Source organism: Anolis carolinensis, unplaced genomic scaffold (genome assembly GCF_035594765.1).
Source record: "Anolis carolinensis isolate JA03-04 unplaced genomic scaffold, rAnoCar3.1.pri scaffold_13, whole genome shotgun sequence".
Lineage (NCBI taxonomy): Eukaryota > Metazoa > Chordata > Lepidosauria > Squamata > Dactyloidae > Anolis > Anolis carolinensis.
In genome coordinates, this window is record NW_026943824.1 from 15723598 (window position 1) to 15738166 (window position 14569).

Genomic DNA, 14569 nt, shown 5'->3' on the forward strand with positions numbered 1-14569 from the left:
GGAGGTCCAGTTTAAACAAGGCCCCACCTGGAGGCGTGTTGAGTTCGATGAATCTCCCAGTTGTTCTCTTTCCCAACTTCTTTCTCTCTTTGGCAAGCAGCTCCTTTGCACCATTTTGTGCAATAAACATTCAGTACAACAAAAGCATTGTACTTACAGTCTAGACACTAGACATCTTCCCTTGAGGCTACGCTTCCACAAAGGATGCCCTGAAGTTTCTCAGAATGGGACGACCAAATATTTTATATATATGAGAAAAAATTATCTCCAGATAATCTACAGACATCCTGATTTTATTATGAAACTAGCTGTGCCCGGCCACACATTGCTGTGGCATAGTCTGGTGGTTAGGATCCCTTTGGTTAGGAAGCAGCCTGGCTTTGAAGCTGCAAGGCTGTTCAGTGCTATCCGAGGTGGCTAATGGAGGATCTCTCTGGTTAGGAAGCAGCCTGGCTTTGAAGCTGCAAGGCTGTTCAGTGCTATCCGAGGTGGCCAACGGGGATCTCTCTGGTTAGGAAGCAGCCTGGCTTTGAAGCTGGAAGGCTATTCAGTGCTGTCCGAGGTGGCCAACGGGGGATCCCTCTGGTTAGGAAGCAGCCTGGCTTTGAAGCTGCAAGGCTGTTCAGTGCTATTCAAGTTGGACAACGGAGGATCACTCTGGTTAGGAAGCAGCCTGGTTTTGCTGCAAGGCTGTTCAGTACTATTCAAGGTGGCCAAAGAATGATCACTCTGGTTAGGAAGCAGCCTGGCTTTGAAGCTGCAAGGCTGTTCAGTGCTATTCAAGGTGGCCAATGGAGGATCCCTCTGGTTAGGAAGCAGCCTGGCTTTGAAGCTGCAAGGCTGTTCAGTGTTATTCAAGGTGGCCAACGGATGATCCTTCTCTCTCTCTCTCTCTCTCTCTCTCTCTCTCTCTCTATATATATATATATATATATATATATATATATGGCTACACTCAAATGGCATAGAATCTGATCAGCTACTGATTATTATATTATTGTTGTTATTATTGCTGTAGCTTCTTGACATGATACATAGACTTGAAATAGACCCCGGAGACCACCCAGTGTAACCCTCCCCAACCTTTTTGCCATGCTGGAACGCACAATTAAAACACTCCTGATAGATGGCCATCCACATTTCTTCAAGTTTTATATAAAGGATGATTTAAATTTTGTTTTATAAAATGCCTTGATTCCCATATGGAAGAAAGTTGTGAAATAAATAAATTAGATTGGGGGGGAAATGATATCTAGAGATGTGTGCGAAACATTTTCTTCGTTTCCTTCGTGCTATCGTTTCATTTCGACCGTTCATTTACACAAAACTAATGATGACATTTTCATAGCAAACGAGAGGCAACAGGGAGGATGTATACGTTTTAAAATTTGGTGGGCTAAAAGGGATCAAAATGCCCTCCATATGTGATGATTTTCACCCCTCTAGCCCAAAAACTGAGGGTTGGGTGAAATGAGCCTCGGAAGCCCTCCCATTGCTCCCAATGGCACGAAAAATTTCGTGTTTTTCATTAGCCAGACGAAAATTCATGTCGTATAGGTGGCCCATTTTCGTTAGCAGGACACGAATACGAAAATGAGACGACACGAATGAAACTACACAAAACAAACAGCAATTCCACACAAATGCACAACTCTAATATCTAGTACTGAGTCAAAGCAGAAACCACAGAATAAAACTACATAAAACAAACAGCAATTCCACACGAATGCACAACTCTAATATCTAGTACTGAGTCAAAGCAGAAACCACAGAATAAAACTACACAAAACAAACAGCAATTCCACACGAATGCACAACTCTAATATCTAGTACTGAGTCAAAGCAGAAACCACAGAATAAAACTACACAAAACAAACAGCAATTCAACACGAATGCACAACTCTAATATCTAGTACTGAGTCAAAGCAGAAACCACTGTAATACAGTGTTGCCCTATACTGATTCTTGCGAGCTCTGCTTCTTAAACCGTGGGTCTTAACCCCAAATAGGGTCCCCTTCGCTCAATGCTGGGGTCTCAAAAATTTGGCAACAATAAAAGTTTTCTGAATGCCACCTTGTAGCTGTTTTAGACATTTACACAAATCTGTTGTACAGGGTTTGCAGTGGGCTCTGCAGAAGATGCTGCAGCTGTACTTAAAGGTTGCATTCGGCCAAAGAAAAAGTGGATTAAATCCTGTTTGGTAGGAAGTTTGGAGTGCCTTTTGGGTCTCCAAGCCCACAAATCGGCTTTGAAGTTTGCTGAACAGTGTTCCAGCTCAGACTTCACTGACAACATTTAAAACTCATAAAATTAAATTTAGAGTTATTGCAATAAAACTAAATTTAACATTTAAACAGTAAAAACCCACAAATAAACAGTGTGGGAGGGAAGTTAATTCTAAAATTTGTACATCAAAGGTCTGAACAAATAAGGATTTACCGCCCTTATAAAAAAAAGGCCAGTAGGCTAAATCTAGCGGGTCTCCTTCACAAGGGAATTGGTACAGGAGGGAAAGCATCAAAAAAGGCAATTTCTAGGAGGAAATTTGGTGCAAATCCGACCATGGCCCTGGTGCCACGTGTGAAAAAACGGGCAAATTAAAAATTGGAATTAAAAATGAACAAAGTGTAGGAGAAAACATTTAGCATATGCAGTTGAAAGCCACACCCAAATACCACTTCTCAGGATAGTCGCCATTCAAATCTAGGCACTTATCATAGTGATGAATGAGCTTGGCAACTCCTTCCCCACAAAACTGTGCCACTTGCATCCTCAAAAAGTATAGGAGAAAACATTTGCTATATGCAGTTGAAAGCGACCCCCAAATACCACTTCTCAACACAGTCGCCATTCAAATCTAGGCACTGATCATAGCGATGAATGAGCTTGGCAACTCCTTCCCCACAAAACTCTGCCGCTTGCGTCCCCAACCAGACGGTCACCCCTTTCTGCAGCTGCACATTGTCGGCAAAATGCTGCGTTGAGGACGCAAGTGGCAGAGTTTTGTGGGGAAGGAGTTGCCAAGCTCATTCCTCGCTATGATAAGTGCCTAGATTTGAATGGCAACTATGTATCTTGTTTATCGCCTAGAGAATCTTGGATGGAGGGTGATTAATAAGTAATTAAATGATGGTGATGATGATGATGATGATGTTGAGAAGTGGTATTTGGGTGTGGCTTTCAACTGCATATGGTAAATTTTTCTCCTATACTTTGTTCATTTTTTTATTCCAAAACGTAATCTACTTTCTGGATAACCCTCGTATATTACAGTTGAGTAGCCAAGGAAATGATTGAACATATTGGCCAAGTATGAGGAAAGTGTAATCCCAGGACCATTGGGAAAACTTCTCAACATACTCGCCATTCAAATCTAGGCATTATCATAGTGATGAATGAGCTTGGCAACTCCTTCCCCACCAAACTCTGCTGCTTGCGTCCTCAACGCAGTGTTTTGGCGACAATGCGCAGCTGCAGAAAGAGGTGACCGGCTGGTTGAGGACGCAAGTGGCAGAGTTTGGTGGGGAAGGAGTTGCCAAGCTCATTCTTCACTATGATAAGTGCCTAGCATAGTCGCCATTCAAATCTAGGCATTTATCATAGCGATGAATGAGCTTGGCAACTCCTTCCTCACAAAACTTTGTCGCTTGCATCCTCAACGCAGCGTTTTGACGACAATATGCAGCTGCGGGAAGGGGTGACCACTTGGTTGAGGACGCAAGCGGCAGAGTTTGGTGGGGAAGGAGTTGCCAAGCTCATTCTTCACTAGGATAAGTGCCTAGCATAGTCGCCATTCAAATCTAGGCATTTATCATAGCGATGAATGAGCTTGGCAACTCCTTCCTCACAAAACTTTGTCGCTTGCATCCTCAACGCAGCGTTTTGGCGACAATATGCAGCTGCAGGAAGGGGTGACCACTTGGTTGAGGACGCAAGCGGCAGAGTTTGGTGGGGAAGGAGTTGCCAAGCTCATTCCTCGCTATGATAAGCACCTAGATTAGAATGGCGACTATGTTGAGAAGTGGTGTTTCGGTGTGGCTTTCAACTGCATATGCTAAATGTTTTTTCCTATACTTTGTTCATTTTTAATTCCAAAACGTAATCTACTTTCTGGATAGCCATTGTATAAACCTTCCTTGCTTAGTTTCTCCATATACCTCACAACCTCTGAGGATGCCTGCCATAGATGTGAGCAAAACATCAGGAGAGAATACTTCTGGAATATAGCCATACAGCCCGGAAAACATACAACAACACTGTGCTTGCTGTTGGTCTATTTTGGGTGCTAAGTCACTGATCCAGACGCTGGAAACATACAGCAGCTGGGAAGTTATCTGAGTGCTAAAAACTTTAGTTGCAGAAGGTATGAGTAACTAAAAGGATCAAGGGTCTGGAGAGTGCCCACTCCCTCCCCACTCGAGCAACCAGCTTGAATACTTGGCTACTTGGCCTCTGGAAATGTACGGACGGGTCCTTGCCAAAGGCAAGATCCAAGACGGCTGGAGGGACCCATGGCCCGAGATGGTTCAGCACATTCATCCAGCCGTAGTAACAGCGGGGACTTTGTGGCACCAGCTTTGCGGGGGAAAAACACCCCAAAGAAAAAAGTCCAATAATGAAGTACTTATTTTAGTAAATATCACATGAATGAAACAAGTGTTTTCTCAATACTTCGTGTCTCTCCTCACCACTTTCCCCCAGTTTTATTTCATTTTTTACAAGAGGAATTTGACGGGCTTAGTATATCGTTATTGCTAAAGAGAAAGAGAAAAAACAACTTTTGCAGAGCACACCAATGTATTTAGCTACTCCGGCTAAATAAATCAGTCACTGTACCCAGGAGGGACAAGCGCCTTTTAATGCTCTGTTTTGATTCAAACATATGATGGATTGATGCTTTAGATATTACAGGTTTGAGGGCACTGACTAGAGTGAAATGCCTGTTCTCTTTTGGGGCCGTGTTTCTGAAATGCTACCCATAATCCAAAGCAACGCAAAGCCGTGTTTTCCTAGAAGTCATGTACTAAAGGATTGTAGCAGAAGAGGATGGATGTTAAACTGGAGACCCGCTTTGCAGTTTCATTAATATACTAGCTTTGTCCGGCCACGCATTGCTGTGGCTTATGGGAATCATTTGTTGGCCAGGTGGAATAGCAGTGAATAGCCTTGCAGTCTCAAAGCCTGGCCGTTTTCTGGACTAGCTGGAGTAGCACCTTTAATCGAAGAGCCGCTTTGAAGCCTGGCTACTTCCTTTGTAGGGGAATCCTTGTTTGGCCAGCTTTAATTGCACTGAATAGTTTTGCTGCTTGCAAGCCTGGCCGCTTTCTACCTTGCGGAATCCTTGGTCGGCCAGTTTGAATACCAATGAATAGTCTCGGTGTGGCAGGTACGAATGCTGCAATTAGCCACCTTGATTAGCATATAAGCGTCAAAGCCTATCTGCTTCCTGCCTGAGGGAATCCTCCGTTGGGAAGAGTTAGCCGGCCCTGATTGTTTCCTTTCTGGAATCCCCAATTTCCCTGCTTTCAGAGTGTTGCTCTTTATTTACTGTTCTGGTATTAGAGATTATATTGTTCTGTATTATTATACCACAGTAATTATTTCATATTTTATTTATAATCTTATATTATCTGCTTAGAAGTGGATTATATGAGGCCCCTCCTACACAGCTGTATAAAATCAACACTGAAGTGGATTATATGGCAGTGTGGACTCAAGATAACCCAATTCAAAGCAGATAATATAATATTATAAATTGGTAATATAGCTGTGTGGAAGGATCTTGAGCCTACACTGCCATATAATCCAGTTCAAATCAGATAATTATTTATTGTTTTTGTTGTTGTTTTTATTGTTTTTATTGTTATTTTAAAGCTAATTGTATTGTTTTAATCTATTTCTGTAAACCGCTCCGAGCCAAACTGGGAGTGGCGGTATACAAGTCTAATAAATAAATAAATAAATAAATAAATAAAATAATCTGTATTTTATAGGCAGCGTGGATCAGGCTAAGAGCACTCTGCCTGTGCCCTGGGAGCCATTTTGGCTGAGGGAGTTGCTAGGATACGAAGGGGGCGGAGCCTAAAGGCAGCAGAGTCTACCTTTCTAACTGGCAGTTAGGGGGAGAAAGGCCCTTCCTCATGTTCTGTAATTTGGACTATTTTTCTAGGTTTTTTTAAATTGAAATACATATTTTGGATGACTGTTTTTTGTGGCTAAATTTTGTTCAGTGGTTTTGTTGTTTACTCCATAGTAAAACAATACAAAAATATATACATTTTAATATATATAGATGTGGGAAATGCAAAATGGCACATCAAGGTCCATTACTTACCATTCAACGCTCAGCGACCGGGGACGGAAGGCAGGCAGGTCAGCCGGGCCATACTCCGCTTTCCTCCTCTTCTCCTGCTTCTGCTTAACCGAGAGCCGGTGTGTGAACTTAGAGAGGCTGCTCTCAGACCTGGGGAAGCAGGAAAGAAAAGGGTCAACTTCGGCAGGATCGCAAATTAGGATGTTTGGCAAGGGCAGAGTAAAGGGCCACACATGCCGTATTTTAGTATTGCACTCAAGTATCTCAATAGGTCCTTACTGCGATGTAGCTTCAGTTTTACGTGAAAATCAGCAAATCGTTTTTTCTGGCATCTTACAACATATAAAACACAGAAGTTAAAACACAGTTAAAATCAAATATTTGATATAACCTCCCCTGTAAGACTATGGAAGTTTTTGGAGTTGAAATCAAGCTCACAACAACAATACGCTGGAAGCGAATGATTTATTCCGTCTTTCCACAGTCACTGAATAACAGTTCTAAAGATATTTTTACCCTGTCTTTCTCCACAAGCGGACCCAGAGCGCTTTACAACATATAAAACATACAACACAGAAGTTAAAACACAGTTAAAATCAAATATTCAATATAAACTCCCCTGTAAGACTATGGAAGTTTTTGGAGTTGAAATCAAGCTCACAACAACAATACGCTGGAAGCGAATGATTTATTCCATCTTTCCAAAACCACTGAATAACAGTTCTAAAGATATTTTTACCCTGTCTTTCTCCACAAGCAGACCCAGGGTGTCTTACAACATATAAAGTATACAAAATAGAAGTTAAAACATAGTTAAAATCAAATATTTAATATACCGGTAACCTCCCCTGTAAGACTCTGAAAGCTTTTGGAGTTGAAATCAAGCTCACAACAATATGCTGGAAGTGAATGATTTCTTCCATCTTTCCACAGTTACTGAATAACAGTTCTAAAAATGTTTTTACCCTGTCTTTCTCCACAAGCGGACCCAGAGAGTTTTACAACATATAAAACATACAACACAGAAGTTAAAAGATAGTTAAAATCAAATATTCAATATAAACTCCCCTGTAAGACTATGGAAGTTTTTGGAGTTGAAATCAAGCTTACAACAACAATACGCTGGAAGCGAATGATTTATTCCATCTTCCCACAGTCACTGAATAACAGTTCTAAAAATATTTTTACCCTGTCTTTCTCCACAAGCGGACCCAGAACATCTTACAACATATAAAACATACAACACAGAAGTTATAAGATAGTTAAAATCAAATATTCAATATAAACTCCCCTGTAAGACTATGGAAGTTTTTGGAGTTGAAATCAAGCTCACAACAATACGGTGGAAGCAAATGATTTATTCCATCTTTCCACAGTCACTGAATCACAGTTTTAAAATATTTTTACCCTGTCTTTCTCCACAAGTGGACCCAGAGCGTCTTACAACATATAAAACATACAACACAGAAGTTAAAACATAGTTATAATCAAATATTCAATATAAACTCCCCTGTAAGACTATGGAAGTTTTTTGAGTTGAAATCAAGCTCACAACAACAATACGCTGGAAGCGAATGATTTATTCCATCTTCCCACAGTCACTGAATTACAGTTCTAAAGATATTTTTACCCTGTCTTTCTCCACAAGCGGACCCAGAGCGTCTTACAACATATAAAACATACAACATAGAAGTTAAAATGTAGTTAAAATCAAATATTTGATATAACCTCCCCTGTAAGACTCTGAAAGCTTTTGGAGTTGCAATCAAGCTCACAACAACAATACGCTGGAAGTGAATGATTTATTCCATCTTTCCACAGTCATTGAATAACAGTTCTAAAGATATTTTTACCCTGTCTTTCTCCACAAGCAGACCCACAGCGTCTTACAACATATAAAACATACAACACAGAAGTTAAAACATAGTTAAAATCAAATATTCAATATAAACTCCTCTGTAAGACTATGGAAGTTTTTTGAGTTGAAATCAAGCTCACAACAATACACTAGAAGCGAATTATTTATTCCATCTTTCCAAAATCACTCAATAACAGTTCTAAAGATATTTTTACCCTGTTTTTCTCCACAAGCAGACCCAGGGTGTCTTACAACATATAAAGTATACAAAACAGAAGTTAAAACATAGTTAAAATCAAATATTTGATATACCGGTAACCTCCCCTGTAAGACTCTGAAAGCTTTTGGATTTGAAATCAAGCTCACAACAATACGCTAGAAGCGAATGATTTATTCCATCTTTCCACAGTCACTGAATAACAGTTCTAAAGATATTTTTACCCTGGGGTTGGACTGGATGGCCTACGAGGTCTATTTCAACTCTAGGATTCAATGATTCTATGAAATAGTGGAGAGAACAGCATTTGATTTAAGAATAATAACTACACATTTCATTAAAACCTGCAATGTGGAATCCACCATTAAAATACTCTCTGTGTCATTCAGTTCTCCCCTGTGACGCCAAGGCAAAGCTCAGAAGGGAACAAGTCCTATCTCCATTAATTGGATCTCGATAGAACCAGACAGTTTCTACATTCACATGTCAAGGAGCGGAATGGGAGAAAAGCAAGCGATGGAGATTAAAGCTTTAGAAGGAGAATGGGGAAGCATTTCACCGGAGCCAGCATTCATTAACCACACATACATTTCTTTCTTTCTTCTATCCGAGATGGGATGCTGAGAAGTTATACAGCAACCATGCCATCCTATCTTCATTTACACTCACCTACATGGACATCTGATGTTTTGATGGAAAAGTGTACCGAATTCACACATACAAAATCCAGATTATGTGCTTGAACTGGATTATATGGCAGTGTAGACTCATACAATCCATTTCCACTCTTTATACCAAGTCTCAGATGTAGGAAATTAGTCCCGAAAAACAAGGCACCCTGAACTTCAGAGCAAAAAGCAAAACAGAGTTTTCAGGCATGAACGCAAATGAAAGTCCTTTTCCATGAGCTTAAAACAAGGCAGGAGATGTGCTTCCAAAGATCAACGTTGCTACGTCTGAAATCACTCTCTGTTCCTCATGTATTTAGCCATGTTTACAAGCCAGAAAGGCTTTTCTCTGCCCTTGGCTTCTCACTCACTTATTAGCTATTATGAGCGGATGAATCTTCAACCTCAACCTTGTATCTCTGTCTAAGGAAGATGCCTCAGACTCACTGCCAGAAACACCTGGAGCTTGTTGATGTTCTGAATCTAGTGAAAGGTCACCCTTATCATTGTTTCCTGTTTCCTCGTCAGAACCTTCAACATTCCCAGCATCAGAGCCTTCAATATTTTCCACATCAACATTGCTTTGGTCAGCCTGCATGAACCCAAATCCCTTTTCATCATCAGACTGAACCACAACACTCTCTGTCTCATTTCACTTTGGCATTTCTAAGTCTTAGAATCTCAAGATTTTTATATGAAAGAATGAACAGGCTCTCTGCTAATCTTTTGGACTATTATATGCAGCTAATGCTGTAGATATGCAAATATATTTCACCTCCCTTAGGCAGGAACATTGACATTTCCATGTCTAGGCAAACTGCTTTCTTTATGCTACATTGCATTGCATTGCAAGGCATCATACATTTGTTCCATATGGATTTATTTGGTCGATATATTCTGCTTAATTTATAGAAGAGCATCTGCAGGAGATTCAAATATATGAAAACTGCACATTTAGATACACATTTTTGTTCATTTCTATACATTTTGCAGCTGTGTTCTTCTAAACAATGACCTAAAGAAAGCTTTGCATACTAAAGTAGTAAGGATTCCAAAAATAAAGTTTAGTTAAATTGTACAAGAACAAGAAATTTTGTTGTTATGTGGCCATTCTTTCCCAAAGAACAGGAGGTTTCGTTCGGTTATTCATTATCCACTCTGCGGAACAGAAGGTCCAAAGGTGCATCTACACTGTAGAATTAATGCAGTTTGGCACTACGTTAACTGCTATTGCTCAATGCTATGGAATTATAGGAGTTATATCTATCATCCAGGTAAGAAATATCCACAGAGGGGGTGCCGTTTTTCTCCTTTTAAACAGAAGAGAACTTTGGCCGCCCCACATTTAAATGCAACCCTATCTCACAACAGATTCAGCATTTTCTCAGCCATTCTCAATATTGACTAATTCAACATAGAGAGGGAATACATGGTCCCATGAAAGTCAGGATGAGCATATTTCAACCGAGTCATAATATTTAGTTCAGAAAAGAAACACTTCTAATAACTGCGCGATGTCTCCTCCCAAGCCACGAAGAGAGGTGGGTAAGTATAATACAATAATAATAATAATAATAATAATGACCATTCATCACTCATTGCACCCCCGCAGTGATGTTGATCGGCTATATCTGCCTAGAAGATCAGGGGGCAGAGGACTCTTACAAGTAAAACAAGCAGTCAAAGAAGAAGAACATGCCCTGGCAGAAGATGTAAAGCAAAGTGAAGAACCTGCTTTGATTGAAGTCAAAAATCAGAAACTCCTCAAAGCACAGCAGACAAAAAATCAGTACAAGAAAACTGCACTACAAACTAGAGCTGACAGCTGGGACAACAAAACATTGCACGAAAAGTTCCTTGACAAAATTGAAGGAAAAGCTGATAAGGAGAAGACCTGGCTCTGGCTCACGAATGGGACCCTGAAGAAGGAGACAGAAGGCCTGATCCTTGCAGCCCAGGAGCAAGACATCAGAACAAAGGCAATTCAGGCCGAGATAGAAAAATCAGCTGATGACCCAAAATGCAGACTGTGAAGGAAACCGACGAAACCATTGATCCTATCCTCAGCTGCTGTAAGAAAATTGCACAGACAGACTACAAACAGAGGCACAACAATGTGGCCCAAATGATTCATTGGGCTTATGCTTCAAGTACCACCACCCTGGAGTAAAGAATTGGTGGGATCACAAACCTGCAAAAGTATTGGAAAATGAGCACACAAAGATACTGTGGGACTTCCGAATCCAGTGCAGGTGGTCCCGGTGGTGATGGACACACTGGGTGCCGTGCCAAAAGATCTCAGCCGGCATTTGGAAACAATAGACATTGACAAAATCACAATTTGCCAACTGCAAAAGGCCACCCTACTGGGATCTGCAGCAGCATCCGAAAATACCTCACATAGTCCTAGACACTTGGGAAGTGTTCGACTTGTGATTTTGTGATATGAAATCCAGCATATCTATCTTGTTTGCTGTGTCATAATAAAATAATATTAATAATAAATTTATTTATATCCTGCCTCCATCTCTCCGAAGGGGACTCGGGGCGGCTTACAGCAAAATCAAAATACAGTAGAGTCTCACTTATCCAATGTAAACGGGCCGGCAGAATGTTGGATAAGCGAATATGTTGGATAATAAGGTGAGATTAAGGAAAAGCCTATTAAACATTAAATTAGGTTATGATTTTACAAATTAAGCACCAAAACATCATGTTATGCAACAAATTTGACAGAAAGAGTAGTTCAATACACAGTAATGTTATGTTGTAATCACTGTATTTACGAATTTAGCACCAAAATATCATGATATATTGAAAACATTGACTACAAAAATGTGTTGGATAATCCAGAACGTTGGATAGTGAGACTCTACTGTATATATTTCCTGACTTTTTGCAACCTGTTCATATTTCAATTTGAAATATGAAGATCATGAAATTTTTGAAAGAAACTGGAAGCTGGCCTTAGCATACTTGACGGGAGATCTTACCGGTAAGAGGAATTCATTGAGCTAGAAATACAGAAAGCTAAATACAACGTGTACAAACTCCGCGAGGTTCAGTGACAGAAGTTAAGGTGGTGGGTAACACTGGGGGTGGGTTGCGGGGTTACTATACTGTGGGTGAAAGGTTGTCTTTGTATATGTGTGTGTGTGTTTGTAATGTATATTGTAGGTGTATTATCTATATATATAAAAATGTGCTGTTCATTTGTAGGACCGAGTTAACCACAAAACCACTGGGCCAAATCACACCAAATTTGGCTACAAGAAGTGACCATCAAACAAAAATCCTGCTAAACCTGGCCCCAAGCATTAAAAAACCCTTACGACCACGACAGTAAATACATTACAACACTCTGAAAACAAGTGAATTGCAGACAGGAAACAATCAGGGCTAGCTAACACCTCCCAACGAAGGATTCCCCCAGGCAGGAATCAGCCAGGCTTTGAAGCTATAAGACAGGAAACAATCAGGGCTAGCTAACACCTCCCAACGAAGGATTCCCCCAGGCAGGAATCAGCCAGGCTTTGATGCTATAAGACAGGAAACAATCAGGGCCAGCAACACCTCCCAACAAAGGATTCCCCCAGGCAGGAATCAGCCAGGCTTTGAAGCTATAAGACAGGAAACAATCAGGGCCAGCTAACATCTCCCAATGAAGGATTCCCCAAGGCAGGAATCATCCAGGCTTTGAAGCTATAAGACAGGAAACAATCAGGGCCAGCTAACACCTCCCAACAAAGGATTCCCCCAGGCAGGAATCATCCAGGCTTTGAAGCTATAAGACAGGAAACAATCAGGGCCAGCTAACATCTCCCCACAAAGGATTCCCCAAGGCAGGAATCATCCAGGCTTTGAAGCTATAAGACAGGAAACAATCAGGGCCAGCTAACACCTCTCAATGAAGGATTCCCCCAGGCAGGAATCATCCAGGCTTTGAAGATATGACAGGAAACAATCAGGGCCAGCTAACATCTCCCAACAAATGATTCCTCAAGGTAGGAATCATCCAGGCTTTGAAGCTATAAGACAGGAAACAATCAGGGCCAGCTAACAACTCCCAACAAAGGATTCCCCCAGGCAGGAATCAGCCACGATTTGCAGCTAAGGTAAGGTAAAGGTTTCCCCTGACGTTAAGTCCAGTCATGTCTGACTCTGAGGGTTGGTGCTCATCTCCATTTCTAAGCCAAAGAGCTGGCGTTGTCCATAGACATCTCCAGGTCATGTGGCCAGCATGACTGCATGGAGCGCCATTACCTTCCCGCCAGAGCAGTACCTATTGATCTACTCACATTGGCATGTTTTCGAACTGCTAGGTTGGCAGAAGCTGGAGTTAATAGCGGGCGCTCACTCCGCTCCCGGGATTTGAACCTGGGACCTTTCGGTCTGCAAGTTCAGCAGCTCAGCGCTTTAACACACTTCGCCACCGGGGCTGTCTTGCAGCTACAAGACAGGAAACAATCAGAGACATACTACAGTCACCTTCTAAGTTACATAAATTAGTTGGAGCCTTAATACACCCACCTTTCATGATGAAGGGTGCCCATTTCCCACCAAAACAAAAGCAAACAGATACAAAATCCACCATAAAATCACATGAGATTTCCAGAGGTAAGTTCATGTGATTTCTGAGCGAGCAAAGCGGTGCCATCACTTGCAAAATAACGAAGAAAAGGCTATATACCGGGAACAGTAGATAGAAACATTCTATGAGATTCTCACTCGATTAATATGTGCGGGTTGAATTTGATAGCAACAAATGCAAGACGAACAGCCAAAGCAACCAGAAGATATTTGCAATGGGAACGAATCTGTGGCTCGGCAGGTAACGGGAATGGCTGCTGGATGCACCGGGCTGCAGGCAGCATAGGCTGTGCATGCTAAGCATTTCAGGTGTGTTTTCTCCAAGAGTTCTGAGAAGCGGCTGAGCAACAAGCCAAACCGAAGCCCTGAACCTCTTCCAGCAAATGCATTCGGCTGCAGCCAAAGAGCCCTTAGCAACCAGGACAACGGGGATGAATGGATGGATGGATGGAAGGATGGAGGTTCAAAGGCAAAAGCGTTCCTGGCTCTGCTCATTACCAATCCATATGGAACCTTGCTCTCTGCCTCGCGAATATTTTGCACAGAAAAATGCCTTGGAAAAGAAAAGTGAAAAAAAAGGCTGAAACGTGTCACCATTGGCACAGAATATTCCTTAATTCATCAACTCGTAAACAAGACTGGAGAGTTGGAAAAGACCCCAAGGACCATCCAGTCCAACCCTATTCAAAGCTCCCCTGACAGATGACCACCCTCCTTGCTACCCCTTTGTAAAGAAGTCCACCCCCTCCCTATAATAAAGTTACCGTATATACTCGAGTATACGCCGACCCGAATATAAGCCGAGGCACCTAATTTTAGCACAAAAAAAACCTAGGAAAACATTGACTCCAGTATAAGCCGAGAGTTAAATCTCAGAAATAAAAACAGATACAGATACATCATGTTATCCAACAAATTTGAC

At 41.4% G+C, this 14569-nt stretch overlaps 1 protein-coding gene across 1 annotated transcript in view; it reads right to left on the minus strand.

Moving 5' to 3' along the window:
- LOC103281463 (ankyrin repeat and fibronectin type-III domain-containing protein 1) overlaps positions 1–14569 on the minus strand; it is a 292661-nt gene that overhangs the window by 96938 nt on the left and 181154 nt on the right. The window contains exon 6 of the mRNA XM_062964550.1: positions 6336–6464. Within this exon, the coding sequence (XP_062820620.1) occupies positions 6336–6464 (129 nt within the window). The remainder of the gene's footprint in view (positions 1–6335; positions 6465–14569) is intronic.